This window comes from Epinephelus moara, chromosome 7, assembly GCF_006386435.1.
Source record: "Epinephelus moara isolate mb chromosome 7, YSFRI_EMoa_1.0, whole genome shotgun sequence".
Lineage (NCBI taxonomy): Eukaryota > Metazoa > Chordata > Actinopteri > Perciformes > Serranidae > Epinephelus > Epinephelus moara.
In genome coordinates, this window is record NC_065512.1 from 34,729,879 (window position 1) to 34,750,982 (window position 21,104).

At 40.7% G+C, this 21,104-nt stretch overlaps 1 protein-coding gene across 2 annotated transcripts in view; it reads right to left on the reverse strand.

Moving 5' to 3' along the window:
- Positions 1–20,377, reverse strand: part of wdr75 (WD repeat domain 75) — a 25,292-nt gene extending 4,915 nt beyond the window's left edge. The window contains exons 1-17 of one of the 2 annotated variants that reach the window (XM_050049581.1): positions 20,262–20,377; positions 19,835–19,964; positions 17,896–17,961; positions 17,608–17,707; positions 16,693–16,817; positions 16,056–16,126; positions 15,633–15,749; positions 15,225–15,313; positions 14,308–14,466; positions 13,958–14,017; positions 12,468–12,583; positions 12,012–12,187; positions 11,655–11,812; positions 10,563–10,743; positions 4,869–4,963; positions 4,640–4,735; positions 1,662–1,831 (exon numbers count right to left, since the gene is read on the reverse strand). In XM_050049581.1, coding sequence (XP_049905538.1) covers positions 1,662–1,831; positions 4,640–4,735; positions 4,869–4,963; positions 10,563–10,743; positions 11,655–11,812; positions 12,012–12,187; positions 12,468–12,583; positions 13,958–14,017; positions 14,308–14,466; positions 15,225–15,313; positions 15,633–15,749; positions 16,056–16,126; positions 16,693–16,817; positions 17,608–17,707; positions 17,896–17,961; positions 19,835–19,964; positions 20,262–20,347 — 1,995 coding nt within the window. In that variant the 5' untranslated portion in view covers positions 20,348–20,377. Of the gene's footprint in view, positions 1–1,661; positions 1,832–4,639; positions 4,736–4,868; positions 4,964–10,562; positions 10,747–11,654; positions 11,813–12,011; positions 12,188–12,467; positions 12,584–13,957; positions 14,018–14,307; positions 14,467–15,224; positions 15,314–15,632; positions 15,750–16,055; positions 16,127–16,692; positions 16,818–17,607; positions 17,708–17,895; positions 17,962–19,834; positions 19,965–20,261 lie in introns of both variants that reach the window. The other variant, XM_050049580.1, reaches the window with a different exon arrangement.
- Positions 20,378–21,104: the final 727 nt, after the last annotated feature.

Below are 21,104 nucleotides of genomic sequence, written 5' to 3' on the forward strand. Positions count from 1 at the left end.
AAGCATAATTATAAGGCTATGAAAACCAAACAAATTTTATTTTATAGCGATTATACACTTGTATAAACATATTAATGGGTAGAAGATTCAGATTCAGATTCAGATTGACAATAAACCATGCCAAATATTACACACTGGCCCTTTAACACTTTTTGTAAACAGCTAAGAGTCTTTTAGTTCTTGTCTGGAGGATTTTCCCCCATTCTTCCTGCATAAGGCTTCTAGCTTTGTGAGATTCTTGGGCCGTTTAACATGAACTGCTCTTTTCAGGTCTATCCACAGATTTTCAGTGATGTTTAGGTCGGGGGACTGAAAGGACCATGGCAAAACCTTCAGCTTGTGCCTCTGAAAGTAGTCCATTGTGGATTTTGAGGTGTGTTTAGGATCATTGTTCTGTTGTAGAAGCCATCCTCTCTTCAGCTTTACCATTTTTTTTACAGATGGTGTGATGTTTGCTTTTGTGGTGAGGACACAGAAAAGGTTTTGTTCTGATGACTCTTCCATGATGGTCATATTTGTGCAGGTGGGGTGAATCTGCGCAACCTACGGCCTCTGTGTGTGGCACCCCGGACAGCTGAAGCCGTGGCCCCGCCAGCTCCTGCCAGGATTGGGCTGGTAAATGCTAGATCGCTAGCGAACAAAACGTTTATCCTGAAGGATTTCCTGACTTCCCGAGGATTGGATTTTGTCTGTGTGACTGAGACGTGGCTGACTGTTGGTGAGTCCAGTGCTTTCACAGAACTTTTACCCGGTGATTGCTGCTATTTTAACTCCCCGTGGACGTTGGGTCGAGGAGGAGGAATAGCGGCTATTTATAAGAGTCACTATAAATGTAAGCAGCTAGGTAAGATGACGTGTGACTGAGTGCCGTAAATCGTTTCGTCCTGAAGCGACCTGGGGCGGACCCAGAGACAGTTTCCTAAAGGTATTGATATACACTATATAGAAATAGCTTATCTTCACACCAATGGTCTCATTTGCTGTTGTAGGTCACGCACAGACATCAGCAGAAACGAGAGACTTTTGCATAGTCAGTTAAAAGTTCCTTGTAGCGGCTTTAACTGCCATTTCTTAATTACATTACGAAATGAGGAAACAGCTACCTGAAATCATTTTGCTCTCTTCTTATAGCCTTCTCCTGCTTTGTGGGCATCAGTTATTTTAGTTTTCAGAGTGTTAGACAGCTGTTTAGAGGAGCCCATGGTTGCTGGTTTCATTAGAGTATTTATAAAGCTTTGAAATTTGCATCACCTGGCCTCTCCTAACAATGACTGTGAACAAGCCATAGTCCTAACAAGCTAATTATGGTCTGAGACCCTGGTAAAAGCTGTCAGAGCTCAAATGTCTTAGGGTGCCCAAACTTTTGCATGGTGCTTCTTTCGTTTTCTTCACTTTACAATTGTACAAAACAAAAATAATACACTAATGTTGCTTAAAATGTCGAAAAGCATGTTTCATCTTTAACTTCACGTCTTTTGGAGATCAGTTCGTCTTCTACTCACTTAACTACTCCTAGTAAAAGAAATTCTGACCAGGGGTGCCCAAACTTTTGCATGTCACTGTATCTTCTCTTGATGAACATAAGAGTATATTTCTAATGTTCTAACCTTTGCTGTAAATTGAGCAGGAAATAATTTTAATTGAGTGTTTTTCTGGTTTACCATGTGCTGAGTGAGGAAGTAGAGTTGGGAGCGGTTGAGCCATTGGCTGCTCTCTTCACAGCTCTCCAGCATCTCCTCCCTCGGGGCAAAAACAGCGCGAGTCACCTTCCCCGAGCACACGGCCTTGTGGGAAAACAGCGGCCGAGGCTCACTGGGCTTAAACACGAACACTGAAAATATAAAAAAAAAAAAGAAAAGCAGCAAAAAACATTACAATTATAACAGATTTCTACATTTCCTACAGAATGTGATAAACAGAAACATAAGAGTCAAAGCCCTAGCACACTGACAATAGGTGACAAACTGACAATAGAAAAACTGATATTACAACACACGATGCCAAAGAGCACCCTGAGTTATGTTTCTGGGGGTTTTTTGGACACATTCAGCAGCTGTATGTTGGATCGAAAAGTACTTTGGGACAGTTTTTAATGTCTTGGTACGAAGTGTAGTATTTTTAGATATGCTAGCTGATTGCTACTGCGCAGACTCTGGCTCCAAATGACATCACCACTGCAAGATGGCAGTGGACCTACTCCAGATATTTTGGCTTCATTTCTGTACAGTGGGAGGAAGTGCAGATGCATTGTCAAGCTTTCTGTACAGTGTTTACGTCCAACCTTAAATATCCCCACAACGACTGAATGGATTGCTGCCAAATTTGATACAATCACGGTACCCAGAGGATGAATCCTACTAATGTTTTCTCTCACGTCACAAGTCAACAAATATGGCTTTAAGTGATATGTCACCAAAGTTATTGGATGGATTGACAGAATAAACTATTATAACTCTGAGATTTTCTCTAGTGCAATACTCAGGTTAAAAGTTCAGTATACACAATACTTTGGTGTATGACCTGCAAATGAGACATGTATCGTTGCACCAGTACAAGACAAACAGACTAATGCGACAGTTAGTTGAACTCTGCTAAAACGCGACTTGTAATGACTAAATATGAGGCCACTTGATAGTTAGCCAAACGTTAACTTTGCATTTTCTTTATGGCTTACATTTCAGGACCAAGGAGTGAAAGGGGCTGATTGTGGACTGACAGGGGGTGAGTTACGTAGCTGGTTGGTGGGTCACATAGCTGCTCCAGCCGCAGTGATACCGACTTGTGCAAAACTAATGACATTCACATCATGCCATGTCACAAATGGTAAATGCTGCAAGGATGGTGGGAGACTCCTAATATTGTTAAAATATTTAGCTCTAAAATATTTATCAGACTTTTTGCATTTAACCCACAGCTCAAAGGAAGTGCCTTGTACAGTTGAAGCACTGAATTCATGAGGCTCTTTGTTCTTAGGAAGTCTGTAAATGTCAAAATACACCATTCAACCAGTCCACTTCAAGGGGACTTCCTGCAGACTTCCAGAAAGTCTAAAAAACAAAACTTATGAATGTGTAAAAAAGTTGTTGATAGTTATTAAAACACTACTTGAATTGTATAGGTCAGAAATAATATTCAACCACATACAGATATATGTAGAAGTTTATGCTATGGGAGGTAATGAAAATGCATTTTATTATTGCAGCCTGTGTGCGCAGTGTAGTGCCAAATACATAGGCTAGAAAATTGGCCGAAAAATAATAAAAGAAGGTTTTCTAAATGTAAGTACTGCCCAATTTATTCAGTCATAGACTGGTCCTTATTTCCAAACATGTCTGTATTTGAATGTGTGTAGCCTATATGGGATACAGAGATGTATGATTATCATTTTCTTTAGTCACAAAAAAACCTATTAATAGGATGAGTACCTTGTTATCTGCACGGAGAGATGAGCAGACACTATCCATCAACTTGCATGAGGAATATGACAGATGTGATCACCTTGTGCATAACTGTAGTTGTCCCTCGAACGTTTCCACGGCAATGAGTGAAATGGATTGGAGGCCTGTTTATCAGTGGCTTGCAGTCTCCGCCCTCACAGACTTTACGCGATGCCAGTGAACACATCGCAGTACACACAACTGAAGTCCGCAAGGGCTCAGTCCGCAAGTCCAGAGGGTGGACATTTGGATTCAGCTACAGACTGAACGTACATTTGACTTCTCAGAGCAGGGGTTGTATTCACAGAGCTTTCTTGTACAAAGAGTTTCTCCTGGTGACAAATTTCTAAGAAAACTCTATGATGCTTTCTAAGAATTTTCCCTTACAGTTAAGATTAAGTCCTGGTAAAGATGAAAGATATTCACAAAGCATCTTAACCCTTAAGATAAGTTTTTAAGTCCTTAAAACTGTTAGGAGTAGGGAGGTAAACTTATAAGAGGCTTAATCAGAGGAGAAAAAAATGAGATTACATCGTGCAGGCATCATGTTTGTGGTAGATCTCATTAGAAATGCACTCACATTCCCCACCCAATACAATAACGATACAACGCCAGGAATTAAGGAGATCACAACACTGAGATATTTGGCAACTGGGAAAATGCAACAGAGCCGCAGTGATGACTTGGGTCTGTCTCAAGCAGAGTGATCACACTAACAAAGGGTCTGACAACACTTTCATAGTCTTATATTGTGATGCAGTTCATTTCATTTCTACCGGATGTTAACACCTTGCAGGCTCACAAAGTACATGTCTGTAACAACTGATCAAACCTTTTAAAATATTACATCATATCTAGCAACAGATCAACCACACCTCCTCACTAAGGTAGATGTTTCTGTCCATTCCTTGCTAAGAGCTGCTCTGAGAATTTTCCTAAATCACTCCTAAACTAAACTCCTTGCTAAAAACTTTCAGGCTGAATTAGGAGCTCTCCGAGAACGTGAATACGGCCCCTGACCTTTAGGACTACCTGTGACTCTACTACTTGCCTACCATGTCAGATTTGTGTTCTATGTTGTGTCATATATTCAGGTATCAATAACCTGTTGTGAAATAGTTATTTAAAAGGTTTCCATGTGCTTTCAGATTATAACTGTGAAATTCTAAAACTCAGATTTGACCACCCAGTTTAAAGCTTACAGTCGGTGCATCCAGCCTGACAGCAGAAGGCAGCCATGTTCTCAGTGAGGGGGTCAGCCAACAGCAGGCTGATGTCCATTGAGGTGCTCCACTCCACTGCCAGAGAGGACAGAGAAAGAGAAAGAGGTAACAGCAAGATTTAATTAGAAATGAAAAAAATTAAATAAAAAAAAATAAATAAATACAATTTTTAGAATTTTTGATATGTGCTCTATATATGGAGCCTTACATGAGCAGGTGAGGAGGTTCCAGCAGCAGAGCAGGTTGTTGGCAGTAGTACCCAGGAGATACTTGGAACAGCTTAGTCGCCCAAAACAAAGATTCCTGGTGAAAAAAAAGTCACCTTTTTTTCCATGTGACTATAAAGAATCCCATGTGCACCCCACAACCAGCCAGCTCCTCACACCACACATATTTCACAGGATTAGTTTTCTGCATTGGGGGCTTCAAATAGAAACACGCAAGCAGGGTCTGAACACCCACCAGGACCCAAACACCCAGAAGATTTGTGTCTGGCAGATAAAGCCATTCAGATTTTAAAATGATGCCTTCTACATATTTAAAGTAAATCTGTGATATTCACATGTAAAATATAAATTACTTTTCTTGATCGAAAAATGCTTTTGTCAGGTGAACTGTTTCTATTTCAGCCCCTTTGCAAGAAAGCCAAAAATGTATTCATTTTTTTTAAGTTGCATCAGAAGACTCTCGAGTTGGTGATGTTGGAAGTAAAATTACTGTCCCAGTTCTACACATCCATAGGTGGTAGTTATGTAAGGGGGTACCGGGCAGCTGTCAAAACAGCTGCCGACATTACCGTTTTTTCTGATTCCTTCCCTCCAACTTTAAAGTCCTATCATGAACTATTTCCCTTCCAGCTCCCACATTAGACAGGAAATGTCTTATTAGAAGAGGCTTTCCGAGTATGACTACTTAGAACAGCTCATTGTTATGCATCATTAGTTCAGACAAGTTTACATTTGTGTAAAAGAGAACAGAAATAAATGTCTGTCTTTTGTGATTGTTACTGTGATTCCTCTAATAGTTTTGTTGTTTCTTGACACTAAAAATTTTCTCTAAGCTGGTTCCTTATTCCAAACATAAAAGGCAAGTCATCTCTCTTTGTTTGTCTTGCAAATATGCTGAGTCAGTGCTCTGAGCTTATTTCATAAAAGTGGTACAGAAACTAGCAACAGTAGTTCTGTGTCCTCAGTGACCTAGGGGCCGCCTGAGCGGGGTGGAAGTGGGGGAGGACACATGCCAACATTTTTGAGACTCAAGCAACGTTGCGCAACTACAGCCTGTAACCATGTTCCTCTGGCTGACAGGCAGTACTTTTTTTTTTTCAGGGGGTCACATCCCCTGTCAGCTGTGAGAAACAACACTCTGGACTTCTGCCAGTGTTGTAAAAAGGTACTTTAACTGTTCAAAGACATCCAAAGCTGAGGAGCCTCCATAGCGAACAACCAAACTCTAAAACAGCTGGTTGCTTAGTGAATCTGTGTGTGTGCAGTGTCATTTGTATGCCCCATTTTTCTGAATGCAAGCTCCAGTGTGTCCAGTCTGCACTTACTTAGGATACACACATTTTACAGTACCGCAGGTCTACAGCCAATATTAATTTAGTGAAGCTAGCATACAGACAACAAATGTACTCTATCATCATTCTGAAGCAAAAGCTAGGATCCTCAGTAAGCGCATTTTCTTGCAGCAGACTTTAGCTCAGTGCTGCTGAAGGCTATCTTGTGGCAACTGGCCCTCTTTGTTAAAGCAGTTACTTCTGTGTTTGGCATGTCTTTTTAGATTTTTTTTCCCAATTTACAGATTTAATGTTGAATTTGTAACTGATGAGCTGCCAATTACAGCATGGGCTTGGGCAGTATCTATATTTTCATACCTTCATATCCTCCTGACATTTCAGCGGGGTATACAGTACAAGAGGGTATAGAGTGTGCCAGTAAACCCGGAACTCCGGTAGCGCTTTTAGCACTTCGGGTTCTCTCGTCTAAAAGTCAATACGTTTTTTGAATGGGATTTTGGTAAAATGCCTCAAATAAGGTCTGTGGTTAACAAAAGCTTGAGCGAGTTTCAGGTTTTGTTCTACGACATAAAACACGTCAGTAAATACCCTACTTGTGAATTTTGAAACTTTTACGTGTCGTAAAAAAGGTGGTTGCTAACAAGTTGCTCAATACGACTACAAACCCTGTCGGGGACATTAAACGTCATCACCCCCGAACAGGTGAGAGTTCTGGCAGTCCGCCATTACAGCTTCTTATTTAGCTTAAACAGTCCGATTTCCCCATTATACAATGTTTTTCAAATAAAGCGGCCGAAATCAGTTGAAAGCTTAGTGGCGGTGACGTCAAGAGTCATGCGACCGTGGAGTAGTCATGTAGTCCGTTAAAGCCTAACGTTAGCTTTTTACTTCTGGCGATCGCATTTAAGCTTCAAATGCGGTATGAAAGGTGTTCATATGTGAAGATTATCTCGCTGAACAAAACCTGTAAGTATCTTAAACTTGGGTTAGCCACAGAGCTTATTTTCTGACATAATCCAAAACACAATGCAAAAATCACATTGCCTGTGTTCCAAATCGCATACTTCTACTATATACTTTTAGTATGTACTGCAGCTGCCCTTAAAAAGTATGTAGTGCAATATGCAGTATGCATGCGGTATGCATACTATTGGGACACACTACATCCGCTACCTGAACTCCGACCCTCTTGCTCACTTCCGCCGCCGTCTGTAGTGCCACATTTGAATATTTTGTTTTGTTGTGCTTCGGAGATGCAGCAAATCTCCTCTCGTCGAGCTCGCCAGAGTCGTGCATACCGTTGGAGGTGCCGGAGAGCTCTGTTGCTGTTATGTCGTAATGTATGTTGTTGTTTCTAATAAACTGACGTGTTCACGTAAACAGTTCCAAGCCTATTATTAGTGACCTGTCTATTGAACTAGTCACCAGTAGGCATATTAACCCCCTTCACACATAGCTCTCTGTTGCTGGCAGATGTTTGTTGTTAAATATATTTACAGCTATGCAGCTGCTGGCACTATATTCTGTCTGCACGTGAAGCAGCCTTACATTCACATTACTTTTATTTGTAGTGTAACATACTTGCACATTCTTACTACATTACTTAATATGTATTTGACTTTTACTATTTATATATTTACTAGTCTATACTGCTCATACCTGGCCCATAGTGTATTCATATTTAGTCATATTCATTCATTATTTATACCACACTTACACCACTGCCTATACTGGTAGAATCTTCTATATTGTAGTCATAGTTGAACCCTAACATTGATTATACTATAATCACAATAAAGTTGAATGTTGTAACCGTGTTCTTGCAAAACTGTATGATATGTGACAGTATATAATCAGATCATTGCAGTCCTAATATGTAGTGTCTTAGTATCTCAAATTAAATAAACCATGTATGAAAGGAAGTGTGGGCATTGGTTGTACATGCAGCTCAGTCAGTACGACGTAACTTCCGCTGCGCAAAGGACTGTGGCTCAGAATGGCCAAAGAAGCATGCTGACATGCATACTGCGAAATATAACTGGATGTAGTAAAACATACTGGTACTTTTGGCATACTGCATCTGACATACTATGTATTGGGACACACTAATTCTTTTTCTGGCATACTAAATAGTATGGTAGTATAGGTATTGGAACGCAGGGATTCACTTTCTCTTCCGGGAACCAGCGCAATGCTAAACTTCCGGGTTTTGATGTCAGCCCTCGCACACTCTATTGGAGTTACGCGTATAGAGTTATGAGCAGGGGGCCTTCCTCTTCTTCTTTTATAAATCTGTCAAGCACGGCAGATGAAAACTATTCATTTAACTAGCCCAACACCCTACATCTCGTAACACTCTGAGCCTAAAAGGATAAGGCTGGCAATATTCTAGGTTTTTCGTGTTTGTCAGCATATTACACGAAAAGACCAAAACCAACAATGAACTGATTTGACTTAATCCCACATATATCGTCCTGTGCTGTAAAAACCCACTAAAACACCAAAATTGTGTAAATCCACAGCTGTGAATAGTCCCCAACAAATGCACTATTTATCCATGCTAAAACTGCTTAAGGAAATTGTGGGGTCCTTTCTTTTTTAATTAAACTTTGTAATTGTGGCCCATTTTTAAACATCTGTTTTCAGCAGGAACCAATGGGCTTAAAGCTGAGAGCCAGTAAGAAAGTATTGAGAGAGAGGGACTAACACATTGTAAGTTTTGGTCTTTTAATGGGATTTTTGGACTGCAAGAAAAACGTAGAACACAAGCCATGTCCTTGAAGAAAAATACTGTTTACTGCACTGCATATTTACTGGATCTTGTATTGTAAGGTGACCAACCCCATTAGTGTTTTTCATACTGCACAGGCTAAATGAGCCTTTAGCCTGGGCCTGAGAAAGCTTTCAAACTCCTTCTTCTGCTGTGTCTGCTGACCTTCTTCACAGCAGACATTTCAAGATGTCTTAGTAGGAAAAGCACAGGTGTATTTCATAACATTGATGATGCTGCATTCCACTTAGTGGAAGCGACGATATTGTGCATGTGGGTTACTTGAATAGCTTACTGGGAGACTTGGAACTCACATGGAACTGAGTCATTGTTGAGGTTATCAGTTTCACATGTGCTTTTCCTACTATGACTCGTCAAAATGTCTGCGGTCGAAAAGGCCCATTCTGGCATTTTTTTGGCTAATAAACCCATCTTTAGCCTAGGGCTTGCTGGCCCTGCTCTGCAGCAGGGTTTCCCCCCGAGTTTGAGCAGTTATCCCCTGAAAATTGATTAAACACAGGGCTAAAATTCACCAGTGTGAAATGGAGCTAATGGAATTTCATTGCATTTTTGTTCTCCAATAACACAACTCAAGTCATCAGTATGCACATGCTTTATGTTTATGCTGTCACCATGGTAACTACTACTAACCAAAACCAGAGATATCTAGCAAGCTTGCGAACTTAAAACTGAAAAGATTTGACTTAAAGATAAAACAACAGGTGTCTTCTTTTTAAGTCTTTCAGTTCCCCGCTGTTATCGCTCTTTGTGATGTTTCAGCAACGCTCTTAAACAAGTTTCAACAGACAATTAACCCCAGGCCAGCAGAAGCGCAGCCTAAATCATGTAGCCGTTGGCCTAGGTTAAGCCTGGTTTAACAATGTGTATGTGAAAAAGGGCTATGTTAGCCCAGGGCTATTGAAACGCTGTGTTCACACTACAAGCAACACAGCAATAGGCTACAAGTCATTTTCAGAAGAAGGCGCTGACATGAAGCTACAAACTGACGCCAGACACTCTTTGTGGACAGGTGTGATCTGCTACTTGAGCTGGCGTCAGCTTTTGTCATTGCTCCAATGACACAGTGAAGCGTCAATAAATCATAGGTTTTTGTGTCTAGCTGTGATACGGTGTTATTTAGCTTAATTAGCTGATGCTATGATAGCTTTCTATGCATTGCAATGCACACGGAGATACAATGGGGCAGGAGAAATGTGAGGTTAAAATGCAGGTCAGATACTGATATAAACCAGATTTTTTTTTTTTTAACTAAATACTAACTTTAGTCGATGTTCAGTTGAGGTTCTTTGTGGCAAGTAGCAGACACACACAAACCTGTGACAAAATAACTACAGTAACAAGCACTTGAGCAACACTTCAACAGCGACTTTGCGATAATGTTAGGCAGTTGCGTTGTCGCTCATAGCGTAAACACTGCATTAGATCATTTCACTGGAATAACATTGCCAGGCAAAATATTAGGTCCATGTGTACTTCCTGTCAGCTAATGTCATTCACATACACTTCAAAACATTTCACGAGAAAATGTATTGAGGTCCAAAACCCAGCCCTGGTGAAAGTGTGGGTGTTTAAGTTCATGTTTATGCTCTGACCTGATGGCTTTTGGCGGCTGTGACAGAGTTGTCAGGAGCTCCCAGGAAGCTGGGCTCCACACAGTCACTACCTCCTGAAAGCTGACAGCCAGCAGGGAACCATCGGCTGAGAAACAGCAGCACTCAGGCGCCAGGCCGTGATAGGCTCCAACGAAATCACAGGACCAGGAAGGACCTTCATCTACTGGCATGTTCAAGAGGACAGAGAGAGGGAGACAGACACAGAGAGTGTTGAATTAGTGAGAAATTAAGTCTAATTTGGCTCAAACCTAACATTTAACCTGATGTGTTGTAAAGCCACAAAAAAAATCTTGGTAGTACAAAGCACTTTGGATAAAAGCCTTGCCTGCATGCAACTGAAGGCAGGGTGGACATCATGATATGGAGTTTAGATGTTTTAGGAAGAATCTCAACTAAAATGTTACACATTTGTCTGTTTGGCCTGATAGTTACATATGATTAAAGGTAATATATATATCCCTCCTACAGTTCCTTGCTCAAGTATACTTTAAAAGATGAATTATACATTGACCTTGTGATGTTCAGTCATCGAGATCAAAGACAAGTGATTGACAGAGCTAGAAATACTAAAACCATACAGTTACAGCCTGTATTTTGCTGTGTGGGCCCAACAATTTACCCAAAAATGTGGGTCAACCTCACACAAAGTTCAACAAAAACAGAAACAATCGATTTCGTGTCCTCAATATTTTCTGAATGAGAGAAAATGAATCCTAAGGATGATGTTTTAGTGATGTTTTCATGTTTTCATGTTTTGCCATTTTGGTGCAAGAGCCTGAACTTTTGTGGTTAAAGGCAGATTTTGAAAACAGCTTTGATTACAGGTTAACTACTCAAACACTATGAATACTGACAAATCACATAGAGCTATGCAGGCACTTAAGTGAGAATTGACTCAGTTTTTGAACAAAAACTTGTTGATGCACACCAAGAATCAGAAGTCAGAGCCTAGTACAATAGAAAAGAACAGCAAGTTAAAAGAGCATGGTAAATATTACCACACATGAACAGATCAGCCAAACTCTGCCTTTAGGAAAAATGCAAGGTCAGAAACTGAGCTAGACTGCGTACCCTCTGTGTGGGCTGGTGCAGCCAGCTGCCAGGCTTTGAAGTGTCCGTCCTTGCTGGTGGAGACCAGCATGGTGGTCTGGCTGTCGATGGCGTGGCAAAAGCACATGGCTGTAATCCGCGCCTCGTGGGGGGCCGAGATGGTTGTGTTCAGCACAAAACTGCAGGTGATACCGTGTTTTAGTGAGACAAAAAAAAACTTTTGCTAGTGCACTAATAAAAACACTAGGGGATAGGACAATGATTCACAAACCTGTATGACAATCTTGAAAACATTTTTAGCCCATTTTGCTACTGAATTATGTCTGTGTTCATGACTGACTGAAAGCATATAGAAATATTATAAATAAACATATGTACCTCTGTGTTTGTTCATCAAATGCCCACAGTTTCAAGTTCAGCTCCAGCTCAGTGACCTTCTGTTTTCTTTCTTCCACTGTTGCCAGCCAGTTGCCAGAGGCATCAAAGGCCATTTTGACCACCTCAAACTGCTCCAGGCCCGACTCATGAATGTACTCCTGCTGCACTATATCCAGCTGTAGGAAACACAGAAGATGACAGACCTCAGAATTTAGTTACTGAAGATAATTCACACCAAGGTGTAGCTGACAGTATTATTAAGCGAGACTGAAGATCAGAACAGATTTGTGTTTGAACCTCTGTTTGTAATTGAAATAAGTTGTCTTCAAGTACTCATGAACTTATGCAATATCAGGTACTTAAATATTACACTATGTCCAAGAATACCTTTAAAAGTAATCCACAAACCAACCTGGTGTACTATCGCTGGTTCAGTTTATAAAGCAGAGTGCTTACATTGTACAGCAGTTTGTCTCTTTGGAGGGAGTAAAACTGCAGGTGGCCGGGTTTCCCATTCAGCACCAAGGACTTGCTGCGTGGGTCCATCATTAGGTCTGTCCTGACACTTTCTCCTGCGCCAGGGACAAGAAAAAAAGAGTGAAAATGAATTCCTTCTTTTATGTGCACAGAGTAACCTTTTTAATAGTTTTGAAGGATACATATTTTATTTCTGCATGCTGATACAGAATAAACTAAAAAGATTTTTTTCAAGTCAATCTGCTGTGGCATCATTATAATATACAAGATATGATACATGACAGGTACAGGTACAAGTACAGCATTTTTGGTTAAATATGTCAATAAAGACTTGCCGATGAGGTCGAGGTGAGTTGAACTTTGTTTATTTCAGGGTGCGTGGGAACAGGGATGGATTGGCCATCGGGAGTACCGGGAGAATTCCCGGTGGGCCGCTCTAGTGTGGGCTGGTTGAGCTTTTTTTCTTTCTTTTTATTAAACTTATTTTGGTTTTTGGCTGATCAGCCCACAGAGCAGAGAGATGATGTCTCTCATCTGAACACTGGCCAGTCACGGTCCACCCCCATCCTACTAGTCGTCCACCGAGGACGACTAGTAGGATCCCACCATGGCAGAGGGACAGGATGGCAGGGAAGAGGAGGAGGCTCACAGTGTAGGAGAGGGAGGCACGCCAGGCGATGAAGGTGAAGTGGTAAGCAGCACTACAGGGAATGCAGCTATTTGAACTTGACACAATAAATAACACATGACAAATAACAAATGCTGTTTTTTTCTGCTAGCTAGCTTATTAGCTGTCTGCAAACTGAGCTCTAGCTGACTGCATTTTAAGAGTTTCTAGTTCCTTGAAGACTCTCAAACCTCTACACACCACTGTGATCTTTATAAGAAAGTAGGATGGTCCTCCCTCAGTGTAAGGAGGGCCTAACATCACATATTGTTTGTATATAAGTCTATCTGCACTCTACTCCAATACCACTCAGCTAAGTAGCGGTATTTGGCTGGTGTGTTCATGTATTGAAGGGGAGTACAAGGATGGGGGATGTTCAGCCGATTGTGGTGGGCTGGTCTGGGCAAAAGTCCAGTTTTATGTGTCAGTCCAGCCCTGTGTGGGAATGTTTGCTGGCTGCGACAGTGTCGCACTTGCTTTTGATTTCCTGAAGTCTTCTGTCAGTGTCTTTGAACACGGCACTGTGGCTGCCTACAGTCAAAATTTGCCATTTGCAGTTGAGATTTTTTTTTTTTTTTCTGCACCTACCCTATCAAAAACATGGGTAAGTGGTTTATTGATTCAGATGAAAATATCAGTGGATTAAACCTTCTTCAATTACAGGCAAGATCTTTCTTAGAAGTGAGATTGTTCTCCAGGAGCTGTGAAGGTTATTTATGATAGATACGTTTATCATTTATGAGCCCATACAGCATGTTTATGATCCATATAAGTGCTGTTGCCACATATAGTCTGTACTCACCTTTGACCAGGCCCTGAATGACAGCTGACACTTTAACACAGCTCTGGATTATTGTGATCTCTGAAACAAGAAGAAACAAAAATCATTTACCACAGCCTTCCTTTCAAACTGAAACAACTCTATCTACAAATTTTACAGCTGCAGTCACTGGGGCAGGTCGTGTTGCCTTTCTCAACTCTATCAGTCTCTAAAGCTTACAGGGTTTAAACCAAGCAACCATAGTGCATTGATGCTGTAGTACCACTACAGGCCAGTAGATGCTGGCAACAACAGCATGTCCAATATTACAAATATTTCTGAACAGCTTGCTGTTTTCATCTGAGTGTGTGATGCAGGTTACAGCCTCTTACTGTTGTCACTGTGTGAGGTACAGAACAGTGCTCCATCAGGTGAGACAGCGATGTGTGTGATGGCAGAACCCAGGCGGGGCAGGAAGTCCCGCTGGCTCTCTTGGTTGTATCGCCACTGGACAAGCACCGACTCCATGCCTCCACTCAACAGGTTAGTGCCTGGTAAAACAGAGCCAAAATGGATACAGAGGCAGGAACAGGGAGGCATGCATTTTTTTAGGAGCAGGTCCATTATTTTTTTAGAGGTAAGTATGTTTTGGCGTCAAAATTTTCTGAAGCCTTTCTGAAAACATTTCCCCACATAATCTGATTGCGTAGGTTTCTGCGTGATGACGTTGCTTCATATGAACCCCCTGACCCACCTTATGTGCTTCTTCATGACTAAGCCAAGCCTTCTTTAAGAATGCGCGTTATCGATCTTCCTCGATAGCTATATTCTTCTAACCCCCTTACTGGCAGGGAATGATCCAAAAGTCACTCAGTAACACAAACAAACTAACCAATTCTGGCAGGACTAGACCAGTAACTCCTTGTGTTCTGTGAGGCAAAATTACTGTTTTTGTCAGTGGAGTCTAGCTTTGAAGAGTGCAATATAATGGCTTCAGTTCTCTGGCGGAGAGGGCTGTCTGACAGCATGGTAAAGCAGTAGAAATATTAGACTGACTATGGATAAGTACCTCAAACAACCCCACTTAAAACAATTGTCGCTCTAATGTTTGTCAGTGCTTTTTTCTAACAGCTGAGTGGGCATTTCAATTTGAAAAACCTGCTGAAGAAGGCAGATAGACCCGCCCTTACAAGCAAAACAAATCCTGACCTGATTTTGTTATTCTAGCCCAAACTTAAATTTTGAAACAGGCTTGAGTGAGATTAATAATCCTGTCTGCAAGAAAGAAATAAAACAGGTAATGACATACCTTCTGGGGTAAAGCACAGTGAGCTAACAGCACTGTGGTGCCAATGCAGGGTCGAGTATGTGTACTCCTTCTTGTGGTTGAAGTTTCTCCTGAAAGGACAAACAGTAATGGTACACTCATACACTTTATAAACACACACTGGCTACAGAGACCTAACAAGTGCCTTACCGGTAAAAAGGGATTAATTAAGCAAATATTGTGTCAGGTACATTTGTTGCAGAGGAGGGGACAAAATAATACAGTCTGTTTCCAACCATGCTAAGGGAGTTCAGTTCACTGGATCAGCTATCAGGAAAACACATGCAACATAAGTGAGCAGCAGATGTTTTGACTAAAGAATTGTTCAAAATCATCAAAACACTGGATGTGACTGTAAATGTTTCAAGGCCATGTTGTTGCCACACTCACCACAGGCGAATCTTGCCGTCTTCATGCCCAGTAGCAATGCAGTCATCTTTTGGGTGGCAGGCGACACACGTGAATGTGTTCTTGCCTCCCTTCTTGTTGTCTTCTTTGAGGGAAAACCTATTAACACATGAGAACAGACACGAGGTGTTAGTGAACATCCTCATTGCTTTGTAGGCAAATGTGGGTTTGCGATCGTCGTGGATTTTATGATTCATGACCTTTGTCACAATTTCACTTTACATCATTGTGTGTCTTCAGACAGAAAAATAAACTGTTTTGTGATATTTGCAATAAAAAGCTGTGAATGCTTTGTGCTTTTATTTGACAATTTGAAACAAAATGTGCAAAGTGATCATATTTAATTTATTTTCCATCTTCAATAAAATACTCCACACAACTGAAGCATCTCACACCATGGCTCACCTGTATGACTTCTGCTTCTTGAAGAAGTACACCTCCAGATGCAAACCTTTGGCTGAGGCAATATATTCCCCCTGTGAGGAAGATAACATTTGGTTTTAACACAAACATGAAGGAAGGCAGACCAAGGATCAGTATTTGAAACCGGTTCTTAAGTAAATGCTCATGTCAGTCTAAAGCAGTTTACAACAGGGAAGTGTACTCCAAAAAGAGTGAATTATTAAAATGCTATATGTCCAATTAAGGAGAAAACAACAACAAAAAATCTGAAGCCCATTTAAAAGTGACTCATTTTATGCCTCCAGTGGGCTCCACTGAAGTTTTTGAAGACAGACACAATTTGAATTAAATCTGTAGTTAGCTCTCATGGCCAAAAAATGTTGTCTCTTATGGAATTTTATTTTGTAAATGTTCTTAATTGTATTTTATATAATGTCTTTATTTTTGCACTGTGTTTAATGTTATGCACCAAATCGCCAAGTCAATTTCTTTTTAAATGCAAAGTTACTTGGCAATAAAACATTCTGATAAGTCCTCTAAAAACAGCAAGCTCTGATACACTGGCAATACCACTGGAGTATCACTTTTGGGAAAATAACTGTCTCAGATGTGTTGGTGACAGTAGTGGTGGTGTATGTACCCCTCTGCCAAAGGCAGTGGCTGCTGGATTGGAGCTGACATCACTGAGCACAGCAGAAAGCTCTCGGGCCTCCACCAGCTGATCTCCACTCTGTGGAAGACGTACTGCAACCAGCTGGAACAACTCTGCACAAACACACGCACACAGGTGCACACACACACACAGTGTTAAACATCAGCCTGCTACACATTCTTCCCCAGTGACCTCTTACCCAAATCCCACTTCACCATCATTGTCGAAGCCCCCGTCAGAATAATTTGACATGTTCTGTGACTAGTAACTCCTAGTGGACTTCTTTTATAATATATTCATACATGCTGGAGTGGACTGCTGACAAAAAATTGTTTTATTTAATATGCAATGACAAAGTATCTGATCTTTAATATCAACTGTAAAACACAGCAGTGCATGTAAATACCTATGTGCACATCTTTGATTTAACTAGCAGACAGATTGGAATTAATGGACTGAAAGGAACACACGGACTGCACCAATTTTCACCCAGACTGTTTCGTATTTCTACAGACAAAAAAAACTTCTGCTACAAACCCATAAATATTCTACACATAAAAGCTTTAACACATCTCAGCAAGGCAAATTCAGAAGCTTTCATTTATGTAGCTTTACATTTGAGTAATAGGGTGCTGTACACAAAGGTGTGAAGCTTTATAAAGAGAGCAAGCACTGAAGCTAGTGTGGTTCTGCAGTTTGGTTCCATTTCAGCTTTATTATTGATTGCTCTCCTCTTTTGTTCTCATATAGCTAAGTGACTACGTGCATGGCACTCCTAGGTGCTAAGGTCTAGAGTTTTGATTACAGTCACGTATACAAGAGCACACTAGTTGGCTAATGAATGCTGAGACAGCTTAGGCATCAACCCAAGCATGACCACAGTTGGAAATTTGTCAAACCTACCAGATCTTTTGTCACTTAGCATGGGAGTAACGATAAAGATGACTCCTTCATGGTTTGCAGATGCATGGATGGAGTATACCGGGTATCCAATGACGTAAGTCTGGAAGAGATCACACACCTGTCAAACATGGCTGCCAAGGCTCTCTCTAAAACTGATTTCAGCCCAGTGTCACTGTGCATCAAGTCATATTCACAGCTATGGGGGGGCTCTCCAATATCAATGTAACTGAGATGAGCCATACTGACTGCAAAGACCAGAGCAAAAGCAATATAAGAATCAAACTGTACCTTAATAAGGATGCCATCTGTGAAGTCCCAAAGTCTGACAGTGCCATCTGCTGAGCAAGAGTAAACCTGCAACAGTAACAAGAACACATCATCACAGAAGAAGTGAAACAGAACAATGAAATCCTTTTATAAACAGCAACTGCCTATCTACTATTTCAGTAAGGTAATGCATGAAGCAACTCATAACACGGCTCCTGAAATTTGCCAAGAGCAATTAATTATCGCATCTGAACAGACATTAATCATACGGTACAACTGCTAAAAATTACAAATTGTGAAACAGTTTCATACTTGCAACAACAGAGATAATGTCAAAGGAAAAACAAAAACATTTTTCAATGCTTTTAAAAATGTTTTATTGACGAAATTGTTAACTCCAAACTCAGACAAAGAATATGTAGCTGATCCCAATAAAAATGGATCTTAAGGGAGCTTTATTTGTGGCTTTAAGAGTGCAAAAACACTTGCAGCTAAAAACCCTGACAGCTACTTCTTCATACAGCTAGCATCTTCAAAGCTGGCACTGCAAACAAAGGCTTCTCCACCAATTAATTAATTCATTTCAGTTATCATGTTCAATACTTTTTCCTGTGTCATTCCCCTTTACACACAACTTTTTTTTATGGATTGAAATGTTAAGATTTTTTTATCTGTATAGTTTTAGTGTGTCAATACCAAAATCTGGAGTAAATTTCATGTGAATAGCTGCACTGGTAATGTGTTTCCACAGTCGGTCAAGTTGTTCTACAGTAGCCCAGAACGGACAACTGGCACTGGCTCTAATTAGGGCCATTCGCATTTTCACATCGACCACTATAGCTCTCCTACACACTTAGCCCACTGAAAAAGTTTCAGTTCTGTAACCTCACCCCTAGATGCCACTGGACCTTTATGGCAAACTAAATTGGTTAGTTCTGAAAAGATTAGTCAATTAATCAATTAAACGATCACAAGAGAATACTTAATTCATAAAATCACCATTTGTAAATCTGGCCAGTCATACTGTGTTACCTTAAATTTGTAAAGAAAGGTTTCTTTTCTGACATGCCTCCACAGAAAACAGCGAACATATTTATTTATCGATTGATTGGGGACCAGCCCAACAACAGCAAATGATATCAAAACATCCATTTATGAACTCTCACACAGTATACTCATGCAGTATAATAATCCAAGTCTCATTTATCCAGCTGTGTGCTCAGTATTTGCCAAACACTCTAAATTGCATTACCACTAAAACATTACTTTTTGAAACTGAACTGAACGTGAAAATTATTTATGCTCTCTTCAAAGTCAGACTCATATACTAAGGCTTTTAGCAAAATTGCATGTGTTTTCGAAGTACTGAGCATAAAATTGAGACCTGGATGATATTCCACAAGTTGTTGAGTTTGTAAACGAATGTTTTGACATAGTTTGCTGTTGTTAAACGTGGTCCCCAATCAATTAATAAATCAATATGTTGGTCATTATTCATGGATGCATGCAAAAACCCCAAAGTTTTCTTTCACTAACTCAATGTAACACAACATGACTACATATGGGTGACGTATTCCTTTAATAGACTTTAGGATTAATTGTAAAAATGAACAGAAACAATGGAACAACTTTTTTCTTCCAAAAATAATGTGCTTGTTTGGAAATCTTCACTTAAATAGAGAGGAACTGGGTGGTAAGTTGTTGGCCTATTTATACTGAAAAGACAAAATTCAGGTGACTTCCCTGGTACTTGGAAATTAAGTTGATGAAAATAAACATATAATTGCATTCATCACTGTAAGCAGCCTTTAAGGCAATTACTTTTGTGGGACTTGCACTTGAGTAGCTTTCAACCCAAGTGAGAAGAAGTCTTCTGCAGGACAAGTTAACAGTACTTCTATCTGAGGTAGAGCTGTACTCTTCTTCCCCGTTAACAAACTGTGTGGTGAAATGACTGTACCTGCAGATGGTTGGAGGGTCTGAGCAGCACACCTGTCACCAGGTCGGTGTGTCCCCGTAGGTCGTGAACACACTCCTCTGTGGATGTGCTGAACACCTTGACACACTCTCCTGAGGCGCACAGTAGGAACCTTCAGCAACACAGAAATAAACAGCGTTTACACAAGAACTTAGTCTACAGACCAAACACTACAATGGTAATGATGGCACGTGAGTCATCTAAGTTATCTTTAGAAAAAGATGCCACAGTGTCGATAAGACAAGCTCGTGATACTTCGTAAACAGCAGTAACAATATCAACAGTTACCTAGCAGCTAATGCTAACGACTAGCACCGGCTTCATCTCTCTGGGTTATAAAAACTTGTAGAACCGCGAGAATCTCTGCCACCAAAAATTAAAAATCATCGGACTGAAAACACACACTCACCTTGAATCATTTGTTATGACAGGCTCCCGAAAGTTTATTTTACTGCCACCTCGGTGAACCACGCGGATATCCCCATGTTCTACCATGTTTTTGCTACGTTCAACTTTCAACTCTGACCCCGGTCTCTTCTTTGTGTTTATTCACCGGCTGGTGAGCCAGTTTATATGCACTTCACTGCCACCTGCTGGACTGGAGTTGAGCGGAACTGTAAAAATACCTTGACGCAGTTTCATTACCTCTGCAAAACATGCTTATGTTGAGAAGGAGTGAGTGGCTCCATCAGAGTGGATGAGTGCTTGGTCTAGTGAGATGGAAAGGAAATGATAGAGGTTGGAGGCATTACAGTAGAGACATGCACCATGCCAAATTTTCCTGTGTATTGCAAGGGCAAATATGAGATAAGAGGAAGGTGAAATTATGTAGCTACAAAATAAAATTAAAGAGATTTCAAAGTTTTAAAAATGACACAACTGTTTTCATGAATTTGGTAGGCTATATGAATCATAGACCGCGGAACCGGGGGGGCCAGGGGAGCCATGGCCCGGGTAACTTTTGTACTCTGACATAGAGGGCTGCATTGGGACCCGGCGGGACCCAACGCAAATAGTAATAGTCATTTTGATCCACACTCCACCAGTTGGTGGCGGTAATGGGCCGATTCGCTGTTTGCCAACCGCCATTAAACAGTAGAAGAAGAAGAAAAAGAAGAAGAAGAAGATGTAGTCTAGCGACAGGATGTCAACACAGGAACTTGGTGCACATGCATGAGCGTTTCCACTCCATAGGCCTATTTATTCATAAATGGACGAATATGCCCTGAACCAGCTTTCATACCAATTTGCC